Source organism: Danio rerio, chromosome 19 (assembly GCF_049306965.1).
Source record: "Danio rerio strain Tuebingen ecotype United States chromosome 19, GRCz12tu, whole genome shotgun sequence".
Classification (NCBI taxonomy): domain Eukaryota; kingdom Metazoa; phylum Chordata; class Actinopteri; order Cypriniformes; family Danionidae; genus Danio; species Danio rerio.
The window spans coordinates 49,259,692-49,277,996 of NC_133194.1; the positions used below are offsets into that span (position 1 = coordinate 49,259,692).

Below are 18,305 nucleotides of genomic sequence, written 5' to 3' on the forward strand. Positions count from 1 at the left end.
AAATAAATAACAAAACTATATATTTAGACTACTGGTCAAAAGTTTGAGATCGGTTTTAGTTTTTTTTAAAGAACACTATTCTGTTCATTATGCCGGCATTTAATAAATGGAAAATAAATTGTTAATTTGTTAAATACTTATTTATTAAATATTTATTTATTACTTATTGTATGTATTTTTAAATGGAATTATTAGTCCAGCCATTATTGCTTTTATTACTATTACATTATTAATAATAATATTGTTTATTATAATAATAACAACAATAATAATTAATATTAAAGTGATTTTTGAAGGATTATGTGACTCTGAAGACTGCTGTAATGAAACTGAAAATTCATCATTAAAATCACTGTCATAAATTATTAAATTAAATTATAAACTACTTTATTATTTTCTAGTGCAATAACATTTCACAATTTTACAATTTGTACTGTATTTGTAATTAAATAAATGCAGCCTTGGTAAGCAGGAGAAGCTTCTTAAAAAAAAAAAAAAAAAAAATATATATATATATATATATATATATATATATATATATATATATATATATATATATATATATATATATATATATATATATATAAATACATTTGAAGTCAGAATTTTTAGCCCCACTTTGAATTTTTTCTTCTTTTTTTAAAATTTTTTTTCTCAAATTATGTTTGACAAAGCCAGGTATTTTTCACAGTATGTCTGATAATATTTTTTCTTCTGGAGAAAGTCTTATTTGTTTTATTTTGGCTAAAATAAAAGTAGTTTTAAATTTTTTAAAAGCCATTTTAAGGACAAAATTATTAGCCCCTTTAAGCTTATTTTTTTTCTCGATAGTCTACAGAACAAACCATCGTTATACAATAACTTGCCTAATTACCCTAACCTGCCTAGTTACCCTAATTACCCTAGTTAACCCTTTAAATGTCACTTTAAGCTGTATAGAAGTGTCTTGAAAAATATCTAGTCAAATATTTACTGTCATCATCGCAAAGATAAAATAAATCAGTTATTAGAGATGAGTTATTAAAACTATTATGATTAGAAATGTGTTGAAAAAATCTGCTCTCCACTAAACAGAAATTGGGAAAAAAATGAACAGGGAGGCTAATAATTCAGAGGGCTAATAATTCTGACTTCAACTATATATATATATATATATATATATATATATATATATATATATATATATATATATATATATATATATATATATATATGTATATGTGTGTGTGTGTGTGTGTGTATATTAAGGTGATGAGGAAGCGGCTGAGGTGGCTGGTATTTGCATTCATTTATTCCAACTGCAGTTGGGTTACTTAACAAGCTTTAAGTTGTTATTTTATTTATTTTTTTTAATCAATTTTCTTTTTTACTGTTATTTTTATGTTGTTGTATGTTATTGTTGACATACAGCTCCTCCCCTTTAAAGAAAACAGCCTGTAGCGTGTGTTTTTTCTCACAGCTCTGCTAGTGAGAGTGAGCACAAGCGTATCAAATGAGAAGGGGCGGGGCATGTCAGATACCAGAGAGCATTTGATTGGTCAGCAGATTTGATGAGAAACTGAAGTATGAGGTGACTTGAATAAAACCATTGATTAATGTAGGCTGAAGTGTCAAACTACAAGCTTTACATGTTTATATCAGTTTTACATCTATTAAACGTGAATTTTGTCACTGTTTTAGATTTCCTGAAAAATAACATCTAAAAAACGTTATTTTAATTTAACGGGACCTTTAAGTAGCTGCTCTTTCTCTGCTCGCTGCCCACAGGTGGATCCCTCCTATGGGGAACGCTGTGTTTTTCTGAAGTTTGTTGGACATGTAGAGCACACAGCTAATTAAATCAGTCCTGGAGCTTCGGCTTGAGTCTTTTCCCTGTGTTCTTGGCTGTTCGCTCGTCTGTGGTTTTCTGCGTTCACCTCCTCCACAGATCTGCCAGGGGCTTTTCTGTGTTTCTCCCTCCCTTGTGTTTCATATGATCAGATTTTTCCCTCTCGCTGGCGTGTGAAGGCCTGAACACTGTGAGGTCTGCTCTGTAGACCGCAGAGCCACCAAATATGAGAGATGCAGAGAGCTGGACGTGATTTTCCTGCTCAAATTATAGATCATATCTGCTGTTCATTGCTCATAGAAGTGAGAAATGCAGATTTACATTGACTTTAATATAGGAGTAAACAAAGGATTATCATTCATTCATTTTCCTTTGGCTTAGTCCCTTTATTCATCAGAGGTCACCACAGCGGAATGAACTGTCAACTTATTCAGCATATGTTTTACACAGTATATGCCCTTCCAGCTGCAACCCAGTACTGGGAAACACCCATACACACTCATTTACACACACTACTGCCAATTTAGTTTATTCAATTGACCTATAGCGCATGTGTTTGGACTGTGGGTGAAACCGGAGCACCTGGTGGAAACCCACACCAACACCGTGAGAACATGCAAACACAGAAATGCCAACTGACCCAGCTGGGACTCAAACCAGCAACCTTCTTACTGTGAGGCGACTGTGCTAACCACTGAGCCACTGTGGATTATTATTATTATTATTCATTCATTCATTTTCTTGTCGGCTTAGTCCCTTTATTAATCTGCGGTCGCCACAGCGGAATGAACCGCCAACTTATCTAGCATATGTTTTACACAGCGGATGCCCTTCCAGCTGCAACCTATAACTGGGAAACACTGATGCACTCTCATTCACACACATACACTACGGACAATTTAGCCTACTTAATTCACCTGTACCGCATGTCTTTTGTAGTTTGTGGGGGAAAACCAGAGTATCCGGAGGAAACCCACGCCAACGCAGGGAGAACATGCAAACTCCACACAGAAACACCAACTGACCCAGCTGAGGCTCGAACCAGCGACCTTCTTGCTCTGAGGCGAGAGCGCTACCCATTGCGCCACCACATTGCCTCTATTATTATTATAATTATTATTATTATTATTATTATTATTATTATTATTATTATTATTATTATTATCATCATTATTATTATTTAGAGAGAAATTATAACTTTTTTTTTAGGATGGAGGCGTTTAATTGATTGAAATTAATTGATTAAAACTTTCTTTATAGCTTTCTTCAAAGAACAGAATAAACCAATTATAACTGGCTAATTAAATACTTAATAAACAATAATAATACATTCTAAATATTCTGGGTTGTTTTAACACAACATTGGGTCAAATGTGCACAAACCCATTTTTTGCCAGTGACTTCCTTTTGAAAAGTAAAAAGTTTCTGAACTCAAACTACAAAGAAGTTTACAACATGAATCAATATAGTTAAAAAGTCTTTGGACTGTAAAAAGGCTGGTGGCTTAGTGGTTAGCACTGTTGCCTCACAGCAAGAAGGTCGCTAGTTTGAGTCCTGGCTGGGCCAGTTGGCCTTTCTGTGTGGAGTTTGCCATAGTGTATGAGTGTGTGTGTGTGTGTGTGTGTGGCTGATTCCCTGTACTGGGTTGCAGCTAAAAGGACATCTGCTGCTTAAAACATATGCTGGAATAGTTGTCTGTTCATTCTGCTGTGGTGACCTCTGATAAATCAGAGACTAAGCTGAAGGAAAATAAACGAATGAACTGTAAGATAAAAAATTCATATACTGTATGTCAGAACTGCATACCTGCTTTAAGATGTTGTTTCAGGAATGCATTTTTATTGCAAGTTAATAACAAAATAAATGCTTATTACTTAAATCTCTATTATTCTTTCATTTCCCTTCGCTTTAGTCCCTTATTTATTTGGCGTCACCACAGTGGAACCACCAGCATATGTTTTATCACATATCATTCATTCATTCAATTATTTTCTTTTCGGCTAAGTCCCTTTATTAATCCAGGGTCGCCACAGCGGAATGAACCACCAACTTATCCAGCACGTTTAGGCAGCGGATGCCCTTCCAACCGCAACCCATCTCTGGGAAACATCCACACACACTCACCCACACTCATACACTATTGACAATTTAGCCTACCCAATTCACCTGTACCGCATGTGTTTGGACTGTGGGGCAAACCGGAGCACCCGGAGGAAACCCACGCGAACGCAGGGAGAACATGCAAACTCCACACAGAAATGCCAGCTGACTCAGCCGAGGCTCGAACCAGCGACCTTCTTGCTGTGAGGCAACAGCACTGCCTGCTGCGCCAATTATATTGTTGTACTAAAATGTCAGTAAAAGTCACTTTGTTAAACTGCAGGGATTAATTTTCAACCTGGAAAGTCGACAGAGCAGAGATTAAAGCTCCCATAATGCAATTCATAACTGTAAATAAAGCATAATGCGTATATTTTTTTACATTGTGCAGTTTAATATTATTTTTATTATCATTTATTTTTCTTTCCCCGATAATGCGAGTTAAACAGTAATTAGCTGAGTGTGTTTTTGTGTTGCGGCCTGTCATGAATGCTTATAATAGGAATGAATGAGGCATAAACGGTAATAAGAAATGCATATCTTAATGACTTTGTTGAAAAGTGGGTTTATGGTCATCATAAAACAACAGCAAATTAGAAATGAGGGTGTTTCTCTGTGCTTGCGAGCAGCGATTCCTCATCCTGAACACCAGCAGGTGTCACTGTGATGCTAAAGCTTGTGAACGATGATCAGGAAACACTGTCTGTTCGGCAAGGTCACAGAATGATGGACCTCGCTATAAAAAGAGATCTCAGAAATCAGAAGTGGACTGAACTGTTTAATCCATTGTCCTGCAGAGCAAAGGCGCATGAGGTTCCATTGATTCGTTACTGTAAGCCGTCCAAAGATGTCAAGGGGGCTCGGACAATTCGAGATGCTCAATTATTCATGCTACTTCATCTGAGAAGCCGGTGGATGTGGAGTGATTTATTCAGGCATTGATGTTATAATGCTTAAAGCTTTGGCTCACTTCCACAATGATCATTTCATGATTATAGTTTATATACTTATATATATCTTCAGGGGGTGGCGCAGTGGGTAGCACGATCGCCTCACAGCAAGAAGGTATCTGGTTCGAGCCTCGGCTGGGTCAGTTGGCATTTCTGTATGGAGTTTGCATGTCCTCCCAGTGTTGGCGTGGGTTTCGTCCGGGTGCTCCGGTTTCCCCCACAGTCCAAACACATGAGCGTATAGGGAAATTGATTAAATAAATTGGCCCTAGAGTAGGAGTGTGTGTGTGTGAATGTGAGAGTGTATGGGTGTTTCCCAGTATTGGGTTGCTGCTTGAAGTGCAAAAAAGTAAATGCACCCTCTAGTGGATTTGTTAATCTGAAACATGCTTAATGAACCTTATGTAATGTATTTCTGATTTGCAAAAATGTAGACAGCGCCCTCTAGTGTATCAGACATCTGAAATATACAAAACAAACCCTAAGTAATGTATTTCTTATTCATTAAGATTGAGACAGTGCCCTCTAGTGGATTTGACATCTACAAATGTACGGAATGTATCCTAAGTAGGGTTGTAACGGTATGAATTTTTTACGGTATGATAATCGTCTAAAACAATACCACGGTTTGACGGTTTCGCGGTATACGGTATTTAATAGTAATTCTCATAGCAAAGACCCTGAAAAGAATAAGAACACGTTTTCTGACTGAACAAAGGTTTTATTTCAACAAACTTTTGAAAGAACCATTTTAATAGAACTATAGAAGTCTTTTATAAAAATAAACTGAAAAATCTCCCATTTTAATAAATTAAATTAGAAGGAATAAACAAGCAGGGTCTTTTAAGATTAGACAAAAATAAACTTAAACTGTCCTTCCTTATAAGCAGGATAAATGGGAGACCAAAAGTGCAATACCAAGTTTATGGCTGTAAACATGTATTTAAAGCGTTGTTTTTTTCAGTCTAGGTTGTGATGAAGAAATGTAAGCATGTTGAGATTTTCAGGACTTAATCTTGACCGCTGAGGTGAGAGAATGTGTCCACTTGTACAATGAACAAATAAAAAAATAAGAAAATAATAAATAATGTGTCAAAGTCCAAATAAACATGGTGCAAATCCTCAGTAAAAAATAGATATAAATATTTACTATACTATAAATAGTTACATAACGAAACTAGATTCAATATGGAACATCCTTAGGTTTTATGTGCCAGCATGGATATGGTTGTCTGTGGATATGGATTTGGATATGGTTGTCTGCAATGCAGACAAACAGCTGCACCTTCATTTGTGTCTTTTGAAAACAGCAAGAGCAGCAGTTCGTCTTTGCTGTGTCACTGTTTTGTCATGTTTCTGTGCTGCTGTGCATGCAAAAGTACTTAGTATGAGAATTATTTCATGCAAAACTTTTTTTTTTGCGTTTTATTTAGCCGCGCATAAATGTATGCCTATCTCTCATTCCGTGTTGTTCAAAAAGCTCGTTGTTGGTCCACAAACAAAAGCGAAACCTATGCTTATTGGTTGTGATATAGCGAGTTTGAACCAATCTGGGCATGGAGGAGGGACAATGCATCAATGTATGATGTCTGGTTTGTCCGGAGACACAGTGACGAGCGTTTCTTTGTCAAATCAGCGTTGTCAAATTTTGATGACGTAACCGCACTGATTCCGGAGCCTCTGAAAGTCCGCGTTATGTGATACAGCACTGGAAAGCTAAGATTCTCTTCTTTATGCCAATCTTTGAATTGTATGAATTGGATTAACGAATCAAAAGTTATTAAACATTTAAGAGCAATACTTATTTTTAAGTATTTTTTTGTCTTGGTCTTTAAGGGTTAAAACCGTTGATATGCAATTGTTCATGGTATGATAATCGTGCACGTTCAAATCGTGGTAGACCGTCATACCGGTATATTGTTACAACCCTAATCCTAAGTGACATTTTTAATTTGCAAAAATGTAGACAGTGCCCTCTACTGTTTTTTTATAATCATCTGAAACATGAAGCGTATATAACCTATAAAAAAATGTATGCTGATGCACATATTCCAGCACGCCTGCATTGCTTGCTAAACCTTAATCTCATTTCTAAAGCACTGGTGGATTTGGATAATGGTCACCACAGGAAATGTTTACACAAGAATATTGACTCAGGCCATCTTCGTTCATTACTTTTAGTGAATATTATTTCAAGCTTTCACATAGCTTGGTATAATAACAGCCCAGTTTAACCCTGGTCCAGGGCACTCCTCTTTAAAGCCATCTAGAGAAAACTCAACCATCAAAACTCATGTTTCTGTTCTCGAATCATATCTCTCTCATTTATTTTTAATCCAAGAGCAAGACGTCAGGGGTCTTCGTAAATACTCAAATAAATATTAGAGTTGCATTTGGAAAGACTTTTGAGGTTTAAAAGGTGAACCAGCACTTGATACTGCAGCACCCGCCTATATAATATTAATAATATCACAACTTTTGTCTCTTAGAAATGAACAGACGTTTCAGACATTTTTAGATCAACATATCACAGGGAAAAGAGGCTTAATTTTAGATTGTATGGTGCTTCTTATAAAAAAGTAGCATAAATGCATTTATTTTAATTCACAGTTATACTCATTAAATAATCTGTGTGACTATTATGTTTTTTTTAGTTTGTTTTCTCTATTTTGCAACAGAAATTGCAACACTTACATGGTACCAGTGCAATCTAACAACTTACTGTGCATTCACACCGAAGGCGGTGAGAGCGTCAAAGGTCGCTCTGTTCGCCCTGGCGACAACGCAGTTTCTCTTCAGCTCCGCTACATTGATCTCGTATTTAAAGGGGTCGTTGCAGCATATCATATCAGTTACATTTCTGCATAAAACATGCCTTCTAGCGTTAAAATGCTGTGCACTTTTTATCAAATTCGTTTAACAATAGAAGATCAAGTTGTATGTGCTGTGGCTTTGCTCTACTTAATTATCCAATGTGTCCACATGTCTGAAATATAAAGCAGCAATGCTGTTTTTAGATTGTTGTATGAGATTCCTGCTTTTTTAAAGAAAAAATGTATATTTATAACATTAATGCACATCAGTAACTCGCCAGTAACTTTTTAAATGTGTGTTTCTTTAAGAAAATATTGCAAATGATGGGAAATCCGGCGACCACCATAATCAAACCCTTGGAAGCAGCTGTAGTCGGAACTTCTCTTTGCTATTTGAAGTGAATTGGAGTTCACAGTGACTGTGTTCTCTGGGCTTCTCTCAAGTGGTGAACTTCTTCATTCTGATTGGTTGTCCTCGAACCGCATCATAGGTCATTACCATAAAGTTGACTTAACTTCAACTTTCCTCGATGCCCACACCAGCGAAGATGTGCCGCGCTGCTCCTTGCCGCTTATTGCCGCCGGCTCCCATTGAAAATAAATGACTTCCGGCTACTTTGGGTTCAGTGATTGAAGATGTGGCTGCGCAATCTGAAGGTTGTGGGTTTAAAACTTGCAGTGGGGGATTTATGAACTGGAGATCCACTGTCATCATTGTGCCCTTGGGCAAAACTCTTGACCCTATGTAGTGATTTCCAGTGGGGCTGTCACTGTGATGAATGTACTGTGAGGCCCACTAAAATGATACACAAGAAATTACAAACTGATTAACCATATCCAGCTGAATCAAATCGTTTTATCTGTTCAGCTGCAGCCTTTCTGATTTTGATTGGCTAAAATTAGCAAACCACTCCCCTCGATACCTTATTCGGTGGCTAAAACGGCAAGCCACTCCCCTCACTTATTACTTTTTTATTTGCTAACATGATAAACCACACTGCTTACTTGAATTTTTTGCCACACTCCTAATTCTCTCTGCTCTTTTTTTATTGGCTAATAATGGCAAGCCGAGTCCTCGTAAATTGATTTGGCTAAAAATGGCAAGCGACTCCCCTCTCTTGTTTGTCATTTTTGATTGGCTAAAATGGCATGCCGAGTCCTTGCCATTTTATTTAACCAAAAATGACAAGCCACTCCCCTCATTGTCATTTTTAATTGGCTAAAATGACAAGCCGCTCCCCTCATTGTCATTTTTGATTGGCTAAAATGGCAAGCCACTCCCCTCATTGTCATTTTTGTTTGGCTAAAATGGCAAGCCACTCCCCTCATTGTCATTTTTCATTGGCTAAAATGACAAGCCGCTCCCCTCATTGTCATTTTTGATTGGCTAAAATGACAAGCCGCTCCCCTCATTGTCATTTTTGATTGGCTAAAATGGCAAGCCACTCCCCTCATTGTCATTTTTGATTGGCTAAAATGGCAAGCCGCTCCCCTCATTGTCATTTTTGATTGGCTAAAATGGCAAGCCACTCCCCTCATTGTCATTTTTGATTGGCTAAAATGGCAAGCCACTCCCCTTATTGTCATTTTTCATTGGCTAAAATGACAAGCCGCTCCCCTCATTGTCATTTTTGATTAGCTAATATGGCAAGCCACTCCCCTCATTCTCATTTTTATTGGCTATAAATGGCAAGCCAAGGTCTTGTCTTGTGATTGACAAAAATGGCAAGCCACTCCTCTCATTTCTTTCTTTTGTTTTGATTGGTTAAAATGGCAAACCACTTCCCTCATTCTCGTTTTTGATTGGCTAAAAATGTTATGCCATTCTCCTCATTCTTATTTGTTATTGACTAAAAATAATATGCCATTCTCCCATTGCTCATTTTTTAATTGGCTAAAAATGGCAAGCCAACTTCTCACCTTTTGATTTGGTTAAAAGTGGCAAGCCATTCCTCTCATTTTTTTTCATTGGCTAAAATGGCAAACCATGTCCCTACCGATTTATTTTTTAATTGGCTACAAGGCGAGACACTTCTCCTTTTCTCATTTTTGATTGGCTAATAATGATACACTACTGCCTCTACTTTTTTTTTGTATGGCTAAAGTTGTCAAATCACCCCTCTAACTACATTTTTTTTGGCTTGGGTAAAAAAAATAGCAATTTTCTCATTTTTGATTGCCTAAAAATTATAAGCCAGTACCTTTTCTTTTTTTCGAATGGCTACATTTGGCAAACCACGCCCCTAATTAACTGCTTTTTATTTTAATTGGCTAAAATGCCAAGCCACTCCCCATTTTCTCATTTTTAATTTGGCTAAAAATGGTAAGCCCCTCCTCTTACTTGTTTGAATGGCTAAAATGCCAAGCCACTCCCCTCGTTCTAATTTTTGATTGACTTAAATCCCAAGCCACTCCCCTTTTTCTCATTTTTAATTTGTCTAAAAATGGTAAGCCCCTCCTCTTACTTGTTTGAATGGCTAAAATGCCAAGCCACTCCCCTCGTTCTATTTTTTGATTGACTTAAATGCCAAGCCACTCCCCATTTTCTCATTTTTAATTTGGCTAAAAATGGTAAGCCCCTCCTCTTACTTGTTTGAATGGCTAAAATGCCAAGCCACTCCCCTCGTTCTAATTTTTGATTGACTTAAATGCCAAGCCACTCCCCCTTTTCTCATTTTTAATTTGTCTAAAAATGGTAAGCCCCTCCTCTTACTTGTTTGAATGGCTAAAATGCCAAGCCACTCCCCTCGTTCTAATTTTTGATTGACTTAAATGCCAAGCCACTCCCCCTTTTCTCATTTTTAATTTGTCTAAAAATGGTAAGCCCCTCCTCTTACTTGTTTGAATGGCTAAAATGCCAAGCCACTCCCCTCGTTCTAATTTTTGATTTACTAAAATGCCAAGCCACTCCCCCTTTTCTCATTGTTAATTTGGCTAAAAATGTTAAACCCCCCCCCTTTTTCTTTTTTGATTGGCTAAAATGGTAAGCCACTCCCCTTATACGTTTATTTTCTTCGGTTCACAAATCGGCAAATTTAAATGTATCGGTGTATTTTACAAAGTAACAAGCAGTATTTAGCAGATATTTTACCAGTGCTTGATTCTTTTAAAAAGACTCGTGAAGCATGAAATGCGGTTTACATTCACTCAAAAAACAGTTTAGTCTTTGGTGAAGTGAACTCAACTCATTCTTTTGGTGTCATCGGTGCTGATTCACTTATATAAAGCATAATTGAAGTAATCAAAAAAATGTATGTCTTATTCTGTCTTTCTCTTTCAGCAACTTATCCCGTATGTGGAGGATGACAGTTCAAAACTGGAGGACCGAATGGCCAATCAGCTGCGTGCAGCCAGTGAAGAAAGAAGAGAAGTGCTGGAGGTTAATAAGGTTAGAAAAGACATTTCTAGATAGATTACATTATGTGTTTAACAGATGCTTTTATCCAGAGGCACTCAAGCATGTCTGCATGTATGAGTTCATGCTTTCTTTGAGAATCAGACCCACTGACGCTGAGATGCAGGCACTCTGTTTATTATTATTAAAATAACAAAGAAAGAGAATGTTGTCGTTGGGATTAAAACACACACACAAACACCGACACTGTGCTGAGATAGTAATGAGATACAGTTAAAGTCAGAATTATTAGCCCTCCTTTTATATTTCAATCCTTTTATTTTCATAATAGTTACATAATAGTTTTAATAATGAATTTCTAATGAGGGCGGCACGGTGGCTAAGTAGTTAGCACTGTCGCCTCACAGCAAGAAGGTCACTGGTTTGAGTCCTGTCAGCGGCCAGTTGGCATTTCTGTGTGGAGTTTGCACTAGGGATGTCCTGACTCCCGATCAGGTTTTTTTGCCCTTGAGTCTCGAGTCATTTGATTTTGAGTATCTGCCGATATCGATACACGATACTTCTATAATACATAAAAAAAAAGGATAAAGAAGAGCGAAGAAACCGATTCAGGATGTTCCTTATTTTTTATTTAGTTCACCCTATTTTCAAGAGTTCACACTTGGATATTGCTTGATAATTACAGCAGGTTTGGCATGCTGTCCTGAATGAGAACAATGAGCTCGGAGATAATTAAAGCCAGGGCTCCTGCCTGGCCAATGAGCATGTGAGGGAATCAGGCAATTCTCAAGAGCTCCCCCTGGTACAGGAGGAAAGGAGGGGATGGGGTGTATTGGGTATTGGTATTAACCAGTAGCACCTCTGCAACAAAGTGATGCCATGTCGCACGCATTGCTGTTTCTGTATGAAGTCATGAATGAGGTCTAACTCTGTGCCACCGCATAACTATAGATGTGTTAAAAAATAATGAGAATATATATATATATATATATATATATATATATATATATATATATATATATATATATACGGGGAGAAGATTTTTCAAGACGTTTCTAAGCATATTAGTTTTAATCCCTCATTTCTAATAACTGATTTATTTTATCTTTGCCATGATGACAGTAAATAATATTAGACTAGATATTCTTCAATACAGCTTAAAGTGACATTTAAAGGCTTCACTAGGGTAATTAGGTTTAAGTTAGGGTAATTAGGCAAGTCATTGAATAACGATGGTTTGTTCTGGAGACAATCCAACACTAATATTGGTTAAAGGACCATGAAACCCCCCACCTTCGGTTCAAGTCTACCTCATATCGGGGGTGGAGCTCTGCGAGCAAAGGGGGAGGAGTGGGCGTGGCCAGCAGGGGAGAAGGAGAGGAGTGAACAACTGTTTTCAGTCGGCTCACAAAATGAGACACAAACCATGAGGCGCATGATTTTTTAGTTTACAAAGTTAAAATGAAAAGAAAAAACAGTAACCTAATGCCCTGCTACATTTGTAATTTCATATACACACAACCACAATTTATATCGTTATAAAGATAATCGTGTTCATATAAACACTATAAATGAGGACTTCTCCCTCAATCCCCGGGTCTGAATGCTGACTCTGCCCTGTCCATTTCAACCATTAGCTCTGCTGGTAATCTGGAGGATTTAGGTGAACACAGCAGCACAGCGATGTGTCTAAATGTAAACAAACTCCTGATAAAAGACAAAGTTCGCCATTCTCCACTTCTCGTGCTGCTCTCCCGACAAAAATGCTTGCTGCATTCAAACAGCCTTGCCCTCACAGCATTGCAGGGAAAAACATGCAACAAACCTCGTGGATCATGAAAACAAACTCAAATGAGCCTTTATGAACAGCTAAATACTGTGTGGGTCCGTGGACGCGATGTCACCCAGTCATCAACGTAGGATCTCACAGCTTGGCACTGGCAGGTCAGTCTTGCCTTCAGAAAGCATGTGCAGTCATGAATAATTAAGCAGCCGGCTCTTCTCATAGGATAAGAAAACTCCGCTATGAATAATAATGAGAAACCTACACGTCATCATTGCGCTTGCATTACTGCGCTAAGTCGCCGATTTTGATCCGCCCCAAAAATCATTTTAAACCCGGAAGCTGGAATGAGCTGACAAAAGCTCAAAATTATCCAGTTTTCCCCACAATTAAAGCTGACAGGTGCTAACATTGTCTTAACTGATGCTCAACACACACACATCTGTTCAAATCTCAAAAAAAAGTACTCCAGGGTTTCGAGAACCTTTAAAGGTTCAGGACACCCTGGAGAACTTTTTTTTTTTATATTAACAGATTTGTTTGTGTTGAGCATCAGTTAAGACAATGTTAGCACCTGTCAGCTTTAATTGTGGGGAAAACTGGATAATGTTGAGCTTTTGTCAGCTCATTTCAGCTTCCGGGTTTAAAATGATTTTTGGGGCGGGATCAAAATCGGCGACGTAGCGCAGAACTGCAAGTGCAATGATGACGTGTAGGTTTCTCATTATTATTCATAGCGGAGTTTTCTTATCCTATGAGAAGAGCCGGCTGCTTAATTATTCATGAGACCTGCCAGACCTGCCAGAGTCAAGCTGTGAGACCCGTCACGGACCCACGGCACGGGCACACAGTATTTAGCCGTTCATGAAGGCTCATATGCGTTTGTTTCTATGATCCACGGGGGTTTGTTGCATGTTTTCCCCCGTGATCTTGTCAGGGCCGATCATACAGCAAAGCTGTGTGTGTGCTGCTAACATTTTTGTCGGGAGAGCAGCATGAGAATTAGAGAATGGCGGATGCTGTCTTTTATCAGGAGTTCGTTCACATTCAGACACATCACTGTGCTGCTGTGTTCGCCTAAATCCTCCAGATTACCAGCAGGGCTAACGGTTAAAATAGACGGGTCAGGAGACCTGCTGCACTGAGTCTGCTGGATACGGGGATTGAGGGAGAAGTCCTCATTTATAGTGTTTACATGAACACACTTATCTTTATAATGATATAAATTGGGGTTATGTGTATATGAAATTACGAATAACAAATGTAGCAGGGCATTAAATCACTGTTCATTTCTTTGCATTTTAACTTTGTAAACTATAAACTCATGCGTCTCCTCACGGTTTGTCTCATTTTTTGAGCTAGCTTCGTTCGCTCACGTTCTCCCCTGCTGGCCACGCCCACTCCTGCCCGATGCTCGCGGAGCTCCGCCCATTAATCATGCATCTTTTGAAAAATTCTGAAGTAGACTTTAACTGAAAGTGGGGGTGTCATGGCCCTTTAAGGGGGCTAGGGCTGGGCGATTTGGCAACATTTTTAAAAAAAATAATTTTTATAAAGTTTGACCGATTCACGATTTCTATTTTTTTTTTATTGTGTTACTAGTCTTCTCAAAACATTACAACAACATGACTGAAGTAACATTCTCTTTAAAAGTAACTTGAAAACCCATCTGGTTAAGGAACATTGTATTGTTAATGGCCATGTCATACAAAAATCAGTCAAAGTGTAAATAAATGTAAAACAAATTCTGGAGTTAAATAGCATTACTGAAGATTTGAATAAGAAATATTTGTGTAAATATTGCAGCTGCAGGAATACAGGGGTATTTTTGCAAGTTTTGCTGAGCCTAGGAGAGATTGGCTGTCAGCTCGGCTTTGACTTTGTAGTCTGACTGAATGACAGGTTGTAATGCTGCTGCCTTTTTCTTAAAAAGATACAGTGGAAGAAAAGGACTGAACATGGAAACTGTAAAGCCTAATTTAACCCAATGTGTGAAGTTGTGGACGTATAGCAGGAGCAAATACAAGCACCAGATGTGTGTCTAATATAAAATAATATATTAAATCTATTTTTCTTTTTTCCCCTTTTAAATACCGATCATTTGATGCGCTTTGCTCCACTCTCTGTATTATGCTGTCTGATCTGTCTGGTTTTCAACTAGGTCCGCTAAATGACGTCATGTGGGCGGATACATTCATTTTCACTGCTACAGTCCCTCACCTCTACTCGTGTTCAAACCAAAAGATCAGCGTGGTTTTTCACATGGCAGGCTTTTACATCCTTCATACATGTTGAGATCGAGTTTATCGACTTGATGAGGGAATGTCTTGACAATCCACACAGATGTGCAACAAGTAAAATCCTACATGACTTAACACTTAAAGTCAAGCAGGTCGCAGACCAGAAGCGCCGCGACACGCGTGCACATGACAGTTTAAACTTTCACACACCAAACGTGCACATTCACATGATATTTACCATGAAACTAATTAGATGGCGCTCTGTGGGCCGGCTGAAATATGAACTGCTTCGTGAATCGTGGCTGGGCGGCGCCGGTGTGTGTATAGAAACCTGTTTAGAATTCTAAAATCCATGGCGCTGCGTGGAGCATTGCCGAGAGGCGCTTCTGGTGTGCTTCCTGCTTCGTAGAGTGAACCAAATCGCATTGGTGCCATTATAATGTATTAAATATATATTTTTTGAAAATCGTGATTTCTCGATTTGATTCGAAATTAAATCGTCTTAAAACGTAAATTCGAATTAATCGAAAAAATCTCAAAAATCGCCCAGCCCTAAAGGGGGCTGATAATATTGACTTTAAAATGGTGTTAAACCAATTAAAAACTGCTTTTATTCTAGCCGAAATAAAACAAATAAGACTTTCTCCATAGAGAAAAAAGACTGTGAAAACTTCCTTGCTCTATTAAACATCATTTGGGAAATATTTGAAAAAGAAAAAAAATGATAGAGCTAATAATTTTGCCATATTCACTCGCATAATAAAGCCACAGTGTATGAAACCCAACCTGATGACTCTCCGCCAAGGATTTCACGACTTTCTAGCAGTAAAAGCTAAATGATCTCACTCTAACAGTGCCGTTCTTTCCTCTCTGCCATTGAGTCTGCCTTATTAAAAACTGCTGCACGCTCTTGAAAGGCAGTCGGCAAGGAAATGCTCATGCGACAAGAGCCCAGGAGGCTTTCAACAGCCAAATATCCAGCTGCAAATAACAGGCTGGACGAGGCGACATGTTGAGGGAATAAAGCACGTCAGACACAGCGGAGGTCAAGGTTGCGTCAGAATGTGGAGAGCAGATGTGTTTCTCCGGCATCTGTCTGCAATGTATTTGCATGAGCACTTGACATATGAGCAAAACACATCATTTAAACACTGTAAAAATATTCTTGCTGCCTAATTTTAATAATTAAATCTTAATTTCAATCTAGTATTAAATTAATCCTGATTAACTTATTGAAATACGTTGAAGTGATATGATATTATTATATTGAAAGTGATGTGTCATGATATAAGTAACATTATGATTCTTTATTTATAGTTATACTGTATATGTTTTTAATTTGTTTTATATTTTTAATATGGCGTCACGGTGGCTAGCACAGTCGCCTCACAGCAAGAAGGTTGCTGGATCAAGTCCCAGCTGGGCCAGTTGTTTTCTGTGTGGAGTTTGCATGTTCTCCCCGTGTTGGCGTGGGTTTCCCCCACAGTCCAAACACATGCGCTATAGGGGAATTGATAAACTAAATTGGCTGAAGTGTATGAGGCATGTGGCGACCCCTGATGAATAAAGGGACTTAGCCAGGGGTGGGCAAACTCTGTCCTGGAGGGCCGGTGTCCTGCACAGTTTAGCTTCAACACTAATCAAACACACCTGAACAAGCTGATCAGTGTCTTCAAGATCACTAGAAATCTACAAGCAGGTGTGTTTGATTAGAGTTGGAGCTAAACTGTGCAGGACACCGGCCCTCCAAGACCGAGTTTGCCCACCCCTGGACTAAGCCGAACTAATAAATTAACTAATTAATTCATTTATTCATATTTTTAATATTTATGAAAGCATAGCTGTCTGCATTTGCATGATCATATGACATATAAGCGAGCACATTATGAGAAATTATATTTATAAAAACATTTTTTTATGAAGTGGTTAGTTTTACATATTTTATTTTACTTTTCCCCGTTTTCATTTTAATGCATAAATTAAATGTTAGTAAAATGTTTATATAATTAATTGAAATCATAACAGCTATATCAATAAACTGTTTATGTCTAATAAATGTTATATATATATATATATATATATATATTTTTTACGAAATAAATAAATAAATATAAAATAAATTCAATTAAATATTTTATTTAGATTAGCATATTACATTGATTTCTGAAGGGTTATCTTACACTGAAGACTGGATTAATGGTGCTAAAAATGTAGTTATTATTTATTAATTTTTTTATTTATTAATTTTATTTTTAAGTTTATTTTTTGTCAAATTCAGTTTTATTGTTCTCCCCCATTTTAATATTTTAATGAAAGTTATTGGTTGAACGTGTTAAACGATTAAAACAATTAAACGTATTAACAATCTTATGATAATAATTTAAATTTTTTTTTTTATAAATCCTAATGATTAATAATAATTTTAATTATGCTTTGTTCTTCATTTATAATGTTTAAATGTTTTTTTATTATTATTTATTGATTATTAAAATTCTTAATATTATCAGTATAATAATATTATTAAATTTATTAAAATAAATTATTAGATTATTACATTTTAGTGTTTTAAAATGATTTATTGCATTTTTTTATTTAAAATTTTCTAAAAATTATATGTATTTACACAACAGTTCTGTCTGGTTCTCGAATCTGATTGGCTGATAGTCATGACATATTAAAGGAATATCAGCACCCGTACAGCCTCTTCACCTTTGTGTATTACTCCGCCCAAGCAGAAGACTAACAACTCACTACAGTTTAGCAAATATTGCAGCTGTTGGGCACATAAAGTACTTATGAGGCTTTTTTTAGTCGAGAATGTAGTTGTTTAGATCAGTGGTTCCCAACCTTTTTCTTTGGGGCCCCCCCAATAAACATATACAAACATTGGAGCCCCCCCACCATATAAATACACAAGCACGCACGCACGCACGCACGCACGCACACACATATGTACTGTGTGTGTATATATATATATATATATATATATATATATATATATATATATTTATGTGTGTGTGTGTGTGTGTGTTTGTGTAATATTAATATATAGTAATATGTATAGAAAATATTAATTAATCAGTTTTAACTTGTCTTGGCCTTCAATAAAACCAAAATTTAGGTAGGCTTTGTCATACTGTCTAATCTTTTTCTTCGCCTCTGAAGAATCACTGCATTTACGTTTGTCTGCCATTTTTGTTTTGATTTTGCCTTTACGATACGTTGACAAGCAGATT

General features: G+C 37.1%; 1 protein-coding gene across 2 annotated transcripts in view; it reads left to right on the forward strand.

The window, feature by feature from the left end:
* med30 (mediator complex subunit 30) overlaps positions 1-18,305 on the forward strand; it is a 42,062-nt gene that overhangs the window by 8,331 nt on the left and 15,426 nt on the right. For both annotated transcript variants that reach the window (XM_073930643.1, NM_200717.1), the window contains 1 exon segment: positions 10,972-11,079. In XM_073930643.1, coding sequence (XP_073786744.1) covers positions 10,972-11,079 — 108 coding nt within the window.